At 42.1% G+C, this 18,127-nt stretch overlaps 1 protein-coding gene across 1 annotated transcript; it reads right to left on the bottom strand.

The window, feature by feature from the left end:
* Positions 1 to 5,519: 5,519 nt before the first annotated feature.
* On the bottom strand, positions 5,520 to 16,544 carry mmp14b (matrix metallopeptidase 14b (membrane-inserted)). The gene is made up of 10 exons (XM_072363213.1): positions 15,891 to 16,544; positions 10,143 to 10,291; positions 9,916 to 10,038; positions 9,507 to 9,814; positions 8,879 to 9,040; positions 8,582 to 8,733; positions 8,352 to 8,490; positions 8,100 to 8,250; positions 6,164 to 6,279; positions 5,520 to 6,053 (listed from the first exon to the last, which is right to left on the bottom strand). The coding sequence occupies exons 1-10, from the start codon at positions 15,987 to 15,989 to the stop codon at positions 5,569 to 5,571; spliced, it is 1,884 nt and encodes a 627-aa protein (XP_072219314.1). The 5' UTR covers positions 15,990 to 16,544; the 3' UTR covers positions 5,520 to 5,568.
* Between the last annotated feature and the right edge of the window lie 1,583 nt (positions 16,545 to 18,127).

The following is an 18,127-nucleotide window of genomic DNA, read 5'->3' on the forward strand; positions in this document are numbered from 1 at the left end:
CCAGATGTGGCCTGTTGCGATGGTAGAGTAGTGGGAGAGACAAAAGCTGAGCATGATGTTGTGTGGTAGTTAATTAGCACGCTGCGAGAGAGGTTGAGAGGATGAAAAATGACTTTTGTTTCTCTGTTGTGGCCTCGGGTTCATACAGTGATTCAATACATGTTAAGATGTCAGAGCTGAGATGGGGAGGGGAAGGTGTGTGGGGGGGGTTCTTACAGATATAGCTGGGTCAAAGCAAGGGTGGCCTCAGCATGTAGGGCCTGAATCAGCATCTTCTATTATAGAGGCGTTTTCCTGCAGGGCTTAGGAAACCACGCCATATGAGACACAGGGCCTGTAAAGATTGGAAACTGTTGATTGCTCAATTTCTTTGCACCTGTTATTTTTTTTTTCTTCTTTTTGCTAACATAATACCTCCCTCTGACATTTAAAAAAAAAAAAAAAAAAAAAAGCTCCCGCAGCACCACACCCAATTCAAAGTGCAGACATTGTGATAAGCAACAAAAGCAGGCATGTAGCATTAAACCAAAAGCTGAGCAGCCAAAGGAAAGAGAGATCACAAACCCAACGCCTGGCTGAAGGAGAAAACTGAGATTGGGACATCTGGGGAAACACAGAAATATGTTCAAATGATGGGGAGAAGATATTTTCCCCACATAGCTACATGTGCTGCGAAATGGAAAAAAACGATATGCTGTCAAAACGGAAAAAAATCTTTTTAGCTATTAATCATTATCCCGCCGGCTGTGTACACCACAAATAAGTTGTGTGTGTACTTGTGATTGAAGCAGCTAAGGAACACTGCGGAGCAGAAAATTCACAGCTGTGAATACCAAGGTACAGGAAATGAAGCAAACCTGCTGAACACCCACAGACCTTTCCACAAGAATTTTGATATATCATAACGGGAAAGTACACAAGTTTAAGTAATCATCCTAACGAGGGCTGCATTCCATTTAAAGAGTTACAGCCGCTTCGGGGCCCTGCTGTTGTGCAGCACCTAATAAGAACAGACTGACAGATGGGCTGGAAGTGTTATTCTGTTTTTTTCTCTCTCTTTTGAATACAGACATTACCGTATCAATGTAAAATTGAAGAATGCCAAAAAGAGCAAAGATTTAGTCGGGATGTCAAACGATAGAAAATCAAAAGTGTTGTGGCTTTCCACTTCCGGGGCGCCGCGAATGCAGCACGTTTTGAAGTTGAAGTTGGATGAAAAGTGATGAGGCTAATTATATTTACCTGAGCTGAGAGAGATGTAGAAAGATATATTAGGCCTAAGCCACCCCAAACAAAGCACCAGGGTTGTGTTTTTTTTCGGAGTCTTTGAATTGGTGGTGGCATTCGACACCATGTTTTCTTCATGGTGAAAACAAAAGAAAAATCCTAGTATTTCCCCTTTGAGGTTGGGGCCGACTTGTTTTCTCTTTTTTTTAATAACTATTGCAAGGTCAAGCAATAGTTTTAAAAAAGTGCATTGGTGGCACAATATGCTTTATATCGTCTCTGAAGCTGTGGTATGAAAGTGGAACTATGCTTCTTTCATTATGAACATTGCTGCAGACTTAACCAAAACTGGATATTATTTGCATTGCGATAAGGGTAACTTCTCTATGACTCAAAGAAGAAAGCTAATCTTGTCCCACAGATTAAGCTATTTCCGTTTGAAAATATCTTGTTCACAACCTAAAGATGACGACATCCCAACTGAATGCTATTGTTCTTTACCTTTTGTCTGTACATGTGGTGTTTATGTGCCAAGAAGATCGTACACCCTCCTGTTCCTGTTGGTTATATTAGTGGTGGTGCAGGATGTGGCGCAGCTTTAACTGATGCAAATGAAAACCACATGTAGCCACGCACCAGTTCCCACCTTTCCATTATCCCACATCCTTGTTACTAGGCAGAAAGATGCAACAATAGCCGTCCTCTGTTCTTCAGTCTGTATCATGCAGTTACAGCATGATGGCTATTATGAGACACAATGGGCAAGAGCTGGACTTCCCCTGTTGGGCAGTTTCTATTCATCAGCCCACAAGCCATATACAGCTGGAAGAGGCACAGGAAATGTGCAGCATAGAGAAAGCCAAACCCATAAAAGGAGCAAGTTGATGATTTTTTAAGCAGAATTTGAGTGAATTTCTAGAAGAAGATTACAGCATAGATTAGTGGATGTGAGGAGAGGGGCACAGCACAGACAGACGCACATATCAGCTTTTGTTAAGGTCGATGCTATTCACTGTAAATAAAAACTAAATGTGAGGATTTTCACATCATTTGAACCTGAGAATGAAAACGGGCATAACACGTGAGATGTTGAAACCAAGAAAATTAATTTGTTTTGTTTTTGAAAAGCATTTTTTTAAAATTTGTATGTCCTTTTCAAGTTGGAATGGGGACAACGTGATTGTTCCGAATTTCCTGTGACTTGTAGCAGGAATCCCTGTGATAATATTGTTGGTCGATGATTTGTCGCTGCATGCACAAATACAAGTTGCAAGTCAAAGGAAAGTTATACTGGAGCTAGATCCACAAACACTGCCACCGACTCTGGATCAGAGGTCTTTTAAGAGGAAAAGAGGAAAACTGTCCTCAGGTCTAATGGACAAAAAAAATGTAGATCATTTCTTACTTTTCGGGGGGATACCTTGCTCTTTTTTTCAGCAAAGCAACGCTGTTGAGCGGCTGGAGATCAATCGAGAATGAGTACACCTGGTCCCCTCAGATCCCAAATACATATAGTTAAAAGAAGAGATAAAGCAGTGCAGTTGTAAATATTGCACTTTCCCAGTTTTTAAAAAGGTGTTGCTGAGATCAAATTAAAAGTGAGAATGTATGAAAACAGCAAGGCAGCCTTTGTTTTATTTTCAGTTATGTGAATGCTTTGCAATCAGTTTTTATTTACTCTTCACTCAGTTGCCCAACTTTTGAGAAACAGGGTTGTATCTGGGTTAAATGTGAGGAGTGGAGGTGGCTGGGCATTGTGGTGTGGTCTTTCATTGGAGCTTTGTGTAAAAGGAGTGAGTCATTTCGCAGACAGTTGGAGAAATGCTCTCCGGTTACACAGATGAGAGGAGAGAAGAGAGCGGACTGTGGTGAAGAAATATGCTGAAGCCATTCTTTTCTCCACTCTGCAGAGTCAGCTGGGAAAGACAGAAAACATGAAACACTGACCTACAGCTAAAGTCTGACTTGACAGAGGAGTTTTTTTTTGTTGTTTGTTTTGAGGTTGTTTTTTTTTAGAAAAAAAGGAATAGATCGTGCACTACAAAGACAGAAAGGGGAAAAAAATCTCAGCTTCTTGTTTGTCTTTTGTTGATGGAGTCAGAAAAGCCAATTAAACAGATCCGAAAACAACTCCCATCCCCCCATCTCCTCATTGCTGCATCCTGCTGTGTGTCTGGCTCACATGATGCAGTTGGAATTCCAGATGTTGCTCATGGAATTCTTCTCCATCTCTGGCCTACAAATGTGGAACCCCCCCCCCCCACACACACACACCAAACAGCCTCGTGACTTCTCTCCTCTCCCCCAAATCTCCAAAACATTGCAGCAAAGCGAAAACGGATGGGTGTGCTAAATCTTTCCAGCACAATAGGAAAATACCTCATCATTTCTAATTTCATAAAGCTCTGTTGTAGTATATCATACAGGCGTTGATCCCCACCCACCGTCATCTTTACAGTGAATCGGATTACTTTATGGCAGTTGTTCATAAGTGGGATCATTAAGGAGTAGGGAGACGCCTAAGTTTGCTGTTTGAGCTTTTATTGGCTCACAGTGTAAGGTTGCACACATACACGGTGCACAATGCACAAATTAAGGCATTTATTGCTGTGCAAAACATGCACGGGTATGTGTTTTTAATGCTGTGCTTGTGAGGACCAACGTTTACCACATTCATCCCCTAAGCTGATGACCAAATATGCAGCTTTTTCAATGCTTGTCCAAGATCTGAGAGTTAAAAAGAAAATTCTCCATTTTGTGAGTCTCTCATTATCCCCTGCTTGATGAGGCTCTATGGTCCTCATAAGTTCACAAACACAGGAACACACACACAGACCTTCCTTTTTCTAAACTATATAGCTGAGATATGTTTTCCTGCTGTGCAGCAAGGGATTTATACAATCGTCCTCATCCCTGTTTCTACTTAAGCGTTGGATCCAGTCCGCATTTTCCGACCCAGTTAGGGCCTGCCAGTTTCTGAGCCTCACTAACGCGGAGTGGTGCGGTCGGGGAACAAGAAACCTGGAGGTCCAGGGAGACTGGGGAAGACCAGATGAAAAAGAGGCATGATCAATACAAGCGATGAAGGCAGCTAAGAACCCAGGTAAGAGCTGGATCGTGTGAAACTATTCAAGATGGCAGAGAGAGAAAGATAATAATCAAGTGAAAATGGAAGCACAGAAAGCCTTTTGAAGTTACTTTATTCTTGAAAGAAAAAAAATAAAAGTACACACAATCTCACTGTGAAAACTAGATGGTCATCATTACTATCATCATCACTAATATTATTGTCGTTGTTGCACTACTCGATAGCCCCTGGCGGGTGATGCAGCACCATGATTTGAAAACGTCTAGCACAAAAAGTAAGTACAATGACAAAAAGGAGTCATTTTCAGTTCTTAAATTTATTTTTCATTTGAGATGGATTCAAGGTATAAAAAGGAAAAAAACAAAACAAAAAAACAGTCAAGTTTCAAGAATACATAACCCCTTTCCCCGTTCACTCTCCCCACAAATATAAAATTAAGGCCACTTTCAAAAGTGTATGTCTCTGTCCAGCAGGACTTTTTAATGACAATGTACAAAAAAACATTCTTTACACGGAGCACAACAACAATAATAGTAACAGTCATAATACTAATGACAACATCATTTATAATAATAATAATCAACATTAAAAACATGGGTATAAAATGGAAAAGGCACAGCTGTATTTATTGCTTTACTCTGATATGAGGGTAGGGATAAGGATATAAGCTCATGTTTTGTTTCCCTTTAATGGTCCAAATTGGCTCTGACATGTTGTTTTACTGGAAGATTAAGAAACACAGTGACCTAGTCGCTGCAGTTTTTCAAGTTTATGCACATGTGTGTTTAAGCGAGTGTGTGCAAGTTAACAGAGGGGGCGGGGGCGCGATGAAGCACACTATTTGCTTACGCAAAGAAACATGCCAGACTCTGTGTTGTAGAGATTCAAACTGGAAATTCGGAAGAACACACTGACCGTTGACCAAAAAAAAAAACACTAAAATGAAGACATTGAAAAAGGCTAAAACAAACAGCAAAGAGCTGGCGTCAGTTACCACAGGAGGAGAGGTGGAAACAAAGGGTGAGGAAAGGAAAGGAAAGGAAAGGAAAGGACTGAGTGGTTGAGAGATTAATCTCGCAGTGGCAAGGATGTTTTTTTTAAATGCAAGTATTGCTCGTCTCCCTCTACTCTTTCCCTCCTTTCATCTATTTTATCTCCTGCTTAGCTATTTGGGTTGAACATCCTTTTTTTCTTTTTCCCCCTCTTTCTCTCCATGCTTTCTCTCCTCCTTCCCTTCCCTCTTCCTCGTCAATCTACACCTTGTCCAGTAGAGATCTTTTGCAGTACAGGAGTCGGCGCGGGGTGCCATACTGACGGAAAAATACCAAGATGGCCAACGTTGCGATCACACACACTAACAGGAAAAGAGGCAGGACCACAGCCGCCGCTCCACTGCCATGACTTGTCTTGATAATGGTCACATCCACCCCTTCGTCTGAATCTGTCTCCCTTTCTCTGTCCCTCTCTCTGTCTCTAGTTCTGTCATTTTCCTCTCTGTCCCTCTCCCTTTCCCTCTCCTTTTCCCTTTCTCTTTCTCTTTCTCTCTCCCTCTCCCTCTCCCTCTCTCTCTCCTTGTCCTTGTCGTGTCCACCACCTCCTCTTCTGTCGTCTGTCTTGGGGTCCTCATTGGGGCAGCTCATCCAGTCACGCAGGACTGATTTTGGGTATCCAGGCTCCACTCGCATCATCTGGTTATTAAACTTCCAGTACTTGTTGGCTTTGTAGAAGTAGGTATACGCTGATGGGCACAAGAGAGAAAAGTAAGACGGAGGTCTAGACACAGGAAGAGCACTTTTAACACTGAGATGTTGCATGTAATCTTGGTTATATGACACAGACGACCCTTACCTTGATCTTTGCTCATGAAGGCTGCCTTGATGTTGTCAGGTACACCCTGCCACACACTAATAGATTTTGGATAGCCATCGTCAACTGTTTGTGTTTCTTCAATGAAACGATAGTACCTGAAGGACAGAATGAAAGGACAAAGATGAGGAGGGAACGGCCACGGTGAGCTAAAGAAAGCCCTGACAATGTTTCACCTGGACTTACAGAATGCAAACGAAGACCTGAGAACTGACTTGGACTGGTCTCACATAACTTGAAACTTGACAAAGACTAATGCTTTAAGACCAACTTTAATCACACTATTGCATTCTTCTGGAGTTTTCAGTGCATCTTGCAACACACACTGTTGCTTTACTCCATATGTTCTGGGCTCCTTCAGTCGGGACAGAACGGGACGCAACACAGTTTTGGGGTGGGAGAAAAACTAAGCCATGCTTAGTGTGCAGAGGGATATGGATATAATGAAGACTTTGGATTTGTTAGGAGATACGGTCATTTATTAGACTATGATCTGTAACATAAATGGAGAATTTCAATGGAACTGCAGAATGTAAGAGAACGCTTTCAGTTATCAGGCTGCTCCCTTGTTGAAATAGCTCTCAGTTTGGGTTGGTTTGGGAGGCAGACTCCCACTTTCTCATCAAGATTAGGCTTGAAACTTTACTTCTTGATAAAGTATATAGTTAGTGCTGGCTCAGATGACCCTGTGCTGTCACTTCAGGTTAACTGCTGTCAGCCCAGACAGCTGGGAGACCTCCCATGATGCTCACCTTTCTTTCATTACATTTCACTCACTGTGCATGTTTATGCTATTTTATTTGTAATCAACTTTGTGCTTCTCTTTTAGTCCCTCATAGCATGCATTCCTGGCCTGTTGTTAATCTCTTTCCTGGCTGCTCAACCCCCAATTGGTTGAGGCAGATGGCTGGCTCTGCTGAAGGTTCCTTTCCTGTTAAAAGGAAGTTCTTCCTCTTCACTGAGTGCCAGCCCCTGCAAGCTCAGCACAGGGGGACTGCACTGAGAACTCTTTGAATCATTAGCTTTATTAGGTAGGCTATTTATCATGAATTGGGATTAAGGAATAGTATTTTGTCAGTATAAAAAGCCTGGGTTACTACTTATGTTGTGATTTGCTGCTATATATAAAAATAATGAATTGAACTGAATAAAAAATCCTGGATTTTGTTTTACTCTGAATGAGTCCAATGAATTGAAAGTAGAGTAGCTGGAGTTGCCTCAAAGAATTGAATCCTCACAGATTGGTTTAGACCTGCCCTTGTTGTCACAGACTTGATTTGGAATTGCCAAAGACTTGAAAGTTGGCCTTTCTTTTGTTTTTACGGATTTGGGACTTGACTTGATGATTTGACGGATTTAACTTGGATCTGGCCTTCAGAACTTGAAACTAGACTTCAAGACTTGCAACAGACCTCCAACCTGGCTTTGATTATATGTATGATATTGAAAAGAAAAGAAAAAAAAGACTGGACTTCAGACTCAACCTCCCAATGACTGACAGAATGCAGCTCTTAGTCACGCCTATAGAGCTATATTAGGCCTGAAACAAGAAGCCTCCATTTGTTTTGTGTTTGATTTCAGGGCATGTTCAGTCATGTAGGTGGCTGTAGTTTACAACAACTGACTGCCACGTCTTTTCCTACAAACTGCTGTCGCAGGTTAGCATTAAAGTTCCCCCCCGGGTTTATTTTCATGTTTAAAGGAGAAGCAGTTTTGTAATTCACGGTTAGTCTTTTAGTTTGAATGTCAAAACCTCATAAGGTCAACATTTAAGCATCTCTTTTGGTGGTGCTGACGCAGAGGGACTTTTTCCCTTGGAATAGCTGGTTTATAAACTTCTGCAGAGTTTTGGATACACACACGAGGCCACACGCACACACACATGCACACGCACACACAAACAAAGATGATGACTAACTTGTTAGCTCGGAAGAAAAATGTCTGTCCGGTGGGGGTGTAGAAGAGAGCAGCGTCTATCCGATCTTTGGGGAGTCCAGTGCCCATTTCTTTAAGATCCTTAGGGTAGCCAGGCTCCAGAACAGATTCAGTGAAGACCCAATACCTGTCCCCTGTGAACCGACAAGATATGAGAGAGCTGTATGAGGATGCTTGTTTAATGATCAAAGGAGAGTTAAAGAAGTTTTTGTGAATATATCAGAGTCAGGCTGACCTTTAAAAAAGGCAAATTTCCCATCTTCCCTTTCAAAAGCAGCATTAATATGAGTGGGCAGCCCCCTCCAAAAGTGTCCAATCGGCATCGGGTATCCATCCAGCACATGGTTGTTGCGTACTCGCCAAAACCACTTATCCTGAAAGAGGGGGTAAAAAAAAGAGCCTGACAAGCTGCCAACTTGACAAAGTCGGTCAAATCAGAGTCAAAGCGTTCTCTGCTGGTTTTACCTTAAACACAAACATTTCCCCTCTGAGGATGGCGATGCTGTCAAAGTGTCCATCACAGATGTTGGGGCCATAGCGAGGCTGATCTGGAGAGTAAGTGGGCTCGGGGTCGTGGTCAGGTGTGATGGAAGGGAGTGGAGGGCCTGATCTAGAGCCTGTGTGAATAAGAGCAGGTGATCATTCAAGAGCCAACTTTTCTGAGGATCACACAGTAGTCAGTTAAAACAAGTAGACCAAGGTTATGGAGAAAGGATCACTATCATTGAGAAGATGTTGTTCAAAGATGAAAAAGAAACACACCATAAAGTTTCTGTATGCCTCTGCGGTCGTCGTCAGGAAGTATGAAGTTCTCTGTGTCCATCCACTGGTAGAAGGGAGCCATGATGGCTGAGGGGTCATTGGAGTGCTCAAGACCCAAAGCATGACCCAGTTCATGCACCGCAACGAGGAAGACATCGTTACCTGAAACAGTGGCAACACCAAAACACTATTAGGAGTCTTTGTTTTTTTCAATAAGAGTAAATAACTCATGTTTAAGAGACAAAGAGTTGGACTGGAGAAAGAGGAAATGAGGCTCTTTCCTTATTTCAAAGTGACTCAGAAGCACATTACCTTTTTACTGTATAAAGAATAAAATCATCTGAAAGTCATGTGAAATTGTGTTGGACTCAAAGAGCTGACACTTGAAATTCCTGTGGCTGCTGCACTTAAGAAATAAACACATTCACACAGGCATTAAAATGTGCTGACACAAGATTGGACCGGTCCCAGGTTTTGCTTGTGAAAGCAAAATGAGGATCCCTTACTCCAGACGTGCCAAGTAACTCCCTGCTTTTCATGTGTCAATGCGTCATCATATATCGGGGAATCGCTAAAAGAAATAAAATCCCACATTAATCACAATGTCAGCATCATCATAGAGCCTTACCGAACAGATCCTGGTTTCCAATCGTCCACGGTTCGGCTGCATCGAAGTGTGTGTCTCCACCGATGCCATTACTGGGAAAATAGGCGTGAGCCAGGAAGCCCCCCTCGCCATCGAATGGGCTGCTGTCACCGTGGAAACCCTCTGCGAAGAAGATCATGATGTCGGCAAACTCCTCAACCTTGTCCCGGATGTGGCTGTAGGGAATTTCCTGGAAACGAAGCGGGGTGACTCTCTCCCACACCTTGAAAGCCTTCCTGATAGCCTCGTAGGTCTCGTACTCACCCACCTTCGGAGTGTAGTTTTGTATACTAAACAGTGTGGTGGGGGGTGGAGGTAAATCATAATAAATGATTAGGCCCAGCTCTATCATGTCTCTGCGACATATTCACTTGAAGCTTTGCTGACTTACGAGAAAGTGATGTCTCTTTTGTGCCACTTCAGGTTCTGGATGGCGTACCGCTTTTTCCTCAGGTTGCTCTTCAGCTCAGCTCCGAACTTATCCGGAACGCCACAGCGCGGCCTCTTCATGGCCCTGCAACATGAAAGACACACTCATCTCACAACAGGAGCAGAAAATGTTTTTGGGCCTGCCTGCGTTTCGCCACACATAGAATAAAGCTGCTTTGTGGCACTCACTTGATGGTGTTGTCATCAAAGCTGCCAGTGACAGTGAGGCCATAGAACCTCTGCATGGCGGCGATGGCCGAGGGGACGGACTGAGGGGAGCGGAGGGAGTGGGTCCTCAAGTCTCCGGGGGGCAGGTAACCATACTGTTGCAACCATGACTGCAGAGAGAAGCAAAAAGAAGAGACGGGTGAGAGATATTACAAATGAAACCGTGGAAATTCACGTCTTAGTTCAAAGAAAAACACCGTCACATTTTAGGTCATTTTGATGAACCGGCGCAAAGGAACGGTACGACATACACAGCTACAAGAACTACAAGTTCAGAATGGTTTGGTTTTTTTTCAGCAAAAAGACACATTCCACACTGACAACCCAAATAAGCTCTGAAATGACTCCAGAGTTTTGGTATCTTGTAGCCTGAGGGAGCAACATTCGTTTCCAGCACCTGGCATGTCTCCATTTAATGAGTAAACTCAAATGCTATTCCACCATCAACATTAGACGCTCCAATAACTTTGTGGACCACCACTGACTGAAACTAAGTTTGATATGGAAAATAAAAAAAAACATGGATGATTTAATGAAAAACCAGTGAGGTAATGAAAACCCCCCAGGTCAGTTTCTTGAATTAAGTTCTTCTTTCATCAATAGGCTTGAACAATGCTTTTTTACGTACTTAAGAGCCTTTATTTAACCCGTTCAGAGCTCATATCATGATGGTCACCGAGTTCCCCTGTTCTCTAGATACTTCGACCTCAGCTAAAGCTTGACCCGACTTTACCCTGTAAACCCATTTCACCACAGTTCTGGTTTGACACCTGGACCAGTGCCAGCGGCTTTGCTCTCCACTTCTCCCACACAGCTTCTCCCAAACTTGTTCCCTCTTGAACTAGAGCTGAAAAAAACAACAACACTGAAGCTATTGTGAGTGCAGCGAAACCTGAGGCCCATTTGATACTCTGCTGTACGCAGAGCCTTTGTGAGCTTCTTATGCGCATTCAGGATATGTTTTAGAGTTTAGATATACGGTGGCTTTGATGGAAAACATTAGACTGGACAGAAAACTAATGTGATCTCTCATTTGTTTTTGGTTTTGGGATTAAAAAAAAAGGAATAGTTGTTACATGTGCGGAGAAGGGGATTAAAAGTAAGAGGAGAAAAAGATAGGGAGTGTCCTAGGGTGAGACTCAGGCCTTGGGCAACCTCAGTTAATGTCTCCAGTTGAGCAGCAGCGTCAGTAATTTCACTGGGAATTTCTCCCAAGTTGCATCCAAACCTCAGAGTCAAACTCTTCCCCCCACGTCTCTGTCTTTGCCTCATCACTCCACCCCTCCTCCTCTCCTTTATCCCTCTCTTATGGAAAACCCATAGACTTCAGGGTGAATGCTCATGAACAACCACACCCTGACCAGCTTGATTATTGCTTTGTAGCATGTCTATTGCAAATCATTGCTAAACACAGGAAATGCAAAACAATTTCTAAGCCTCCTTTTTGTGTTTTGCTAGCTTTTATTAAAGTTGCATCAACGTTTGTGCAGAAGTTGAATGGCAGCTTTGGAGGACCTTGAAGGTCTAATCTCTTCCCCCCTGTCTGTCCCCAGGAAACACGGAGGTCTCAGTGTTTAGACTTCACCTCTGAATGAGCCCTTTCTGGTGGAGCTGACACATAAAGAGTCACTGTTTCCCACCGTTACAGCCACATGAGTGGGAAAGAGAGGTGCAGGAGGTGGGAAAGATTCATTTTAGTTGGATGTTAATAATACAATTAAAAGTTACTATGAGGCTTGTAGTTTGTTCTCCTATAAGAATATGGGTTTTCCCACCCTGGAAGTCGGGCGTAAACATCATTAAGGATAATGCACTGGGAGGAGACTTTTGAAGGGCCTGATTTGTCTGAGCTTGAAACCTTATTCTTCTCCGTAGCATATTCGCCGTTTTCTTTTCTCCTAAATTTGCCTTCAGCTCTGTCAAAAGGCTGCTGTTGAATGACACTGTATGCTTGTTTCAAGCTTTACGCCTTCCACACCTCATTCATGGGTCCTCCAGGTGAATTAACAAAAAAAAGTCTTATTCAGCGTCACACACTACTATTTTTGACCACACGATTGGGCTGGAACTAAAGTAGTGGCAGGAAGAGGAAGTGGTCCCTATTTACAGTGGCATAAGAAATGACAGAGTGAGCTAATACACTCTTATGATGTGGAGCAATGATTCCCAGCCCTTTTTTTAATGTAGGTTAATAACGCAGCCCTGTAATATGTGCTTCAGTGAGTGACAGCTAGCTGTTTTCTCCATTTAACCATGACTTAAGAGTATCATTTCAACTTTGAATTACTGTTTAAACCTTTCCCCTTGCTCGCCAGCTAGGTTTCTGCACTTAAAATAATTTACCTCTATCATCTAATGTACATTTTATTCAAGTTTTTCAAGCTTGCTGAGCTATTCCCCCTCCCCAACAGCACAAACAACCCAGCATGGTAATGACTAATGAAGAATACTTTAAAGTGATGCACTGAAGCATTTTAGAATCCCCTGTGATGGATGATTTTGAAGTAAAGTGCATTTACATGCAGTGGTGCGAGTTTGTAAAATGGAAGATGTGCGAGGATCAAACAATGGTCGTTACTAGGCAGAGCACTCGTTTCGCATAGGATGAGAAAAGGAGAAGAAAGGATAGTGAGTCAGTTGTTCCATGTGGTGAGGGCCAACGGAAAGAAACTCTGGTCAACGGCGATGGGAGTCCAACTGAGGCATGCTGGGTATACAGCACACGCACAGCTGCTCATTACACATCCACTAACTGCACAGAGAGCTACATCTTTATGTCAGATAGCTCTCAATTTACTCGCAGCACTCCATTATTGCATGTGATTGTGTGTGAAGGAGTTTTTTTATGGACCGGTGTTTTCACATTTGTCTGATGTTATGCTGCTACTTTAGGTGGGATTTTATGACCTCTCCCACCCCTCCAGCCAGGACCTCCACGGCACACATGTAGAAACCTCTCTCAAAGTGTGTAATCCTCCAGATGTTGTCTATTAAAGCGACCTCTCTACAGCCAACACCAATAAGACGCGGTGACACAAGAGCGGAAAAACACATATGAGCAATAAGTAAGTCCCAGGCAAATCTGGATGGCAGAAATTTGTCAGAAAAGAAAAAAGGCTCTCCTTTTTTAAAAGGAAATGAGGTAATGAATGAGTGGTACCTTATATCCCGAAACACCTCCCATCTTTCCTTAAGGAAGTTGCCCTCATGCCACCCACAGATGACTTTAACAATAGTTTGATCTGAAAACTACATTCTCTTCTTTCCTTCCTCTAAATAGGAAATGAGATTTGTCCAAGATGGCGCTTGAGTAAAGTTCCCAGTTTAATAATCTCAGTGATCCTAAATCGTCTTCATGAGCAGAGCGGATGAGACACACAGTTTATTCATACAGGATGGATGCATGACGACTACGTTTTACATCCTGTCCTATTTAGTAGAACAACTGCTTCATTTCCTTTATTTTTCCCTGACTGTCTCCCTCCCATAATGCACCACAATGCCCCTCTTTCTGCTCTGCAACAGCCTCCTCGCTGTCCTCCCTGTCTCGCTCTCATCATCTCATTTCATGACAATCTATCTTACTTTGTAGTGAATGACCTCAGCTTGTAGCCATTTCTGTACACTTGTATAGACAAGGATGTGCGTGTGTGTGTTTGTCTGTGTCGAAATTGGATGCCAACACGCAAGGGTGTTTTTTTTGTTATTTTTTTGCACTGAAGGTAACCACTTCCTGCCTGTGCCACAGACCACAGGATATGACTTGTGTGTTCACACAATCTGCAGGTGTTTATCTCACAGGAATGGACCCACTGACCAACGTACACCCACTGACCTGTTAGTTAAATCATATACCGGAACTGGACACCGGGGACTTGTGGGTTTGTGAGGGCATCATTTGAGATTAGAACTCCTGACAAAAAAATCAAATGAAACTACAAGAAATTTCCACAGAATCTTGAGTGAGAGTCTTGCTCTATAAAAGCCAACCAGAATTTTTTATTTCCACTCCTCTTAAGTTGACATGCTCGGCTCTTTTCGTGTTGTTACCACTTTTGTTGATACTAACGCTGTAAAAAAGAGTTAATGGGTACGAATTGGCAAAACAAAACAAAAAAAAGAATCCCATGAATAAGTCTACGGGTTGTGCAGCATTATAGTGAGAAGTGATTTGAAATAGTGCTGCAATTCTAAATGAAGTTATTATTTTGTTATGATAATGACTTAAGAATAACAATAAAATGCAATTTACTGCAGAGAAAAGTACTTTCGGTTGGAGTTTGCAATGATTGTGTCCCTGTGATAGATTTAAAAATCTTGCTATTAAGAAAACCGCTGAAACCAATGTGTAATAGTTACCTTTGATCATATTGACTGTTAAAATGTACAGTAACTGATTAACATTTCTTGATTAACATTTCAAGTATTTCTCATAAAAAAACACAAGAAAATTTTAGTATCTTAGAGTTCCATTTTTTATATTCTAAGTGTTCTTAAATTATATTCCTAAGTGACTCTTAGTTAGTTTACATCTAAAGCCTTGTGTTATAAAGCCGCCAGTCTAATGTAGGTCAATGGAGTAACTCAACTCCACTTTTTTTTCCACTGGCACAGCTGCAGTTAGAATTCCATATAGGCCACAGGCAGGATATGGTGATTAGAGAGACATTTGGCGCCACTGTATGATCAAGTACAATTCTGAATTGTTTGATCTCATGTGTCACACGAATTTGACGCACACATGATCCTTGTTAATGATACATCGGGAAGCAGGTGTGTAGGAGGATCATAACTAAATCACTTCCTTGCATAAACACAAAACTTCCTAACACTGCTGTGGGCCTGAGGGGAAGCAAGTGGTGCAGATGAAAAAGATCAGAACAGAATCTAGCTGAACAATAACGATCAGATTGGCACAAAAGAGAACAATCGCAACTAATTCTTGCCCATTCGAATGGCAAGAATGCTGGTACTTTTGGAAGAAGTCTTTACAGCTTAATCTTGGGTGTTTTAGTCACAGCTGAGCACACTGAAATGCCTCAAAATGTCTAAGATTGTAAAACCCACCCCCCCATGTTCCACATCCAGGGCAGATGTCAACAATTAGCTTACATCTCCCCATCCTTCTAAGTATAACTGTACCCACATCTCACAATTCCTCCAACCATAAAAATTGCCTCTGTCTCTGGCCCCAACCGCAATGCAACCCTGATGCATTTCTCCTGGCTTTTTCTCTTTTTTTCTTTTTGTTCTGGTGCTCTTCAGCTTTTGCCCTCTCAGCATTTGGTCATGTTATCACGAGGCTATCATCATTACCGGCTGCTTCCTCTAACCCAGGGTCAAAGCCCTTCCCATCTTCCTGCTCCGCTGCAGATGTTATTATCTATCAGGATGTAGTGATTTAACAAAGCTCTCGTGGCGGCCTTAAAAACCAGGATGTCATTATGAACAGCTATCACAGATTGCTAAAAAAAAAAAAAAAACATATCCCAGTTACTAATGTTTTAAACCTTTGTTTGACCTCTTTAACCCCTAAAAGTTTCTTCATCCTTCCTGCTTTATCCTGTCTTTAAGAATTGTTTATGATCAGAAATTTCTTTCTGTCTGATTACTGTGAAGTCAAGATCGATTAATCTCTGTTTTGATCCATCCGTGGATTTAAATGGTCTGTCTCTGATTAAACCTTGTGTGGGCCTGTGTTCTCCTCACCTCAGGGTTGATTTGCCGCTCCGTAGCTCCCTGAGCTCTCAGCTCCCACACCACGGCCAGCAGCAGCAGCCGCAACATCGATTTCAGCTCTGGTGCCATCACCCCACTTAGAAAAAAAAAAGGTATCAAAAACTGTTTGAAGTCCCTGCAACAGTTCGCACAATTTTGCTCTTTGGTCAGAACATTATCTGCGGGGGAAAAAAAAAACTCAAGTGCACTTCTTTTCTTTCTTTTTTTCTTTCACGAGCGCAATGGAGATTGGCGCAAAGTAGCCTGAGGGAAAACTCTAAAACGTACGTATATGCCTCTTTAAACTCGCGTTATTCAAACCAACAGAGGTATTTGTCCAGTCTGTGCATTCTTCTCGCGTTTTGATGTGTGGCAACAAAAGTATCGGACGGTACTGGAGGCGGGCTGTCTGAGAGGGGATTCTGGAGCTGCAAGCTGCGCGTTTTGTCCGTCCGCATTCAGCCTGCGCTTTGCTCCAGAAGTTGCAGCCGAGTTTGTTTTCGTGAAACAGTGTCAACTCTTCTTGTCCTCTCTGCCCTGGCCTTCAGTCGGCTTATTTTGATCCCCTGTCCTCTTCCCCCTCTCTCCCCTCTGCAGACGTGGTACTGTGATACTCCCCGGAGAACTTCAGCTGGAAAGTATTGGGCCGTTGACGCACCCCCTCCCTCTCTTCTACATCAGCCCGCCCCCTCTCAGAGGGTTGGAATCAACTTGGTGACCTACAAGACTTGGCTAGATTTGGTATTACCATTAAGCAGCGACAACAAAAATCCTCACTGCCCCTTAAAATGCACAGATCTGTTGGTATCGATACATTACCAATAGAACTCAAGCACTCTGTCAGATTATACATCGATTATACATTTGTGCAACTATAACTATTCGAAACAAAATGAAGGATGATGAAATGGTTTAGAAGAAACTGTTAAAGAAACTGTTACTTTTCGGTGACTTATTAACTCCACGGATAATGTGCCCGGAAATGGTCACGGTTCGTTGTTGATTAAGTATTCAACCAGCATCTTTTTGATTATCAGACTGTGTGTCGAACCCAGGCCTTCATACAAAAATCAGCTATTATATTAAGAGTGTTACGCTTTTTAGATGTAAAACTGATAAAGTCATTATCAGGTTATTTCATGCTGCCCAATACTTTTTTTTTTTTGCACATGCTGTAAATAGTTTTTCTAATATTCTTATTCTTGATGACTGATGCTCCACGAAGCTCCTTTTATATAGCATCCATGTATGTTTAAAAAGGGAATTGCGCCCTCTAATGCACACACTGTACACACTTTGCAATAGGAATGCCCATAAATCGGTGCATTAATGGTTTTGTGTTGCAGGATTTTTCTCTGGACATTTCTCCTTCTGTAGACAGAGTTGGTTTGGTTGAGGATTATAGACACATATAGTGCCACACACACGCTATCAGTTATTACTTAATATGTTCATCTATAGCTTTCACTTTATAATGTGGCTCTTGGATGATGCTTTATGTGTCACTGTACAGGCATAAAGGTATACAGCAATAGACAACAGTATTTTCTTAGTTTTGAAGATGTGATACAGTTGTGAAGAAGAATATACACCTCCGTTCAATTCTGTGGTTTTACACGTCAGGGCATTTATAATAAAACAATTCTAAAGACCTTACCAGCTTTTAAACTTAGGTAAATAGAACCTTAGATGAACAGTAAGATGACATATTAAACCGTGTCATTATCCATGTAACAAAGACTAACCCAAAACCAGAAACATCGTTTGAAAAAAACAGAAATATCCCATCATTCGATTGATTTTAGAACCATTTTTAGTAGCAATAAGTTGAAGTAATCGTTTTCTGTATGACATCAGTCTTTCATGTCATTGTTGAGGAATTTTGGCTCGCCATTCTTTTCAACTTTGCTTCGGTTTGTTCAGGTTTGCAGGAATTTCTTTATGCACAGGTATCTTGAGGTCAGACCACAGGTTTCCAATCAGGTTGAAGTCTGGACTCTGCCTGGGTCACTGTGACACCTTGATTCTTTTCTTTTTCTGACATGCTGTTGTGTTTGGGAATACAGCAGAACAGCCAAGCTTTAACTGTACTGTGGTTGCAAAAATAGTCCAAATCATCAGCCCTTCAACACTGTGCTTGACAGCTGGTATGAGGTGTTTGTGCTGTGTTTAGTTTCAATGTGGTACTGTTAATTATGACTAGTCCTCTCCCCTTAGGTATCATCTGT

The sequence above is a fragment of the Leuresthes tenuis genome, unplaced genomic scaffold (genome assembly GCF_036924035.1).
Source record: "Leuresthes tenuis unplaced genomic scaffold, fLeuTen1.0.hap1 SCAF_14, whole genome shotgun sequence".
Taxonomy (NCBI): Eukaryota; Metazoa; Chordata; class Actinopteri; order Atheriniformes; family Atherinopsidae; genus Leuresthes; species Leuresthes tenuis.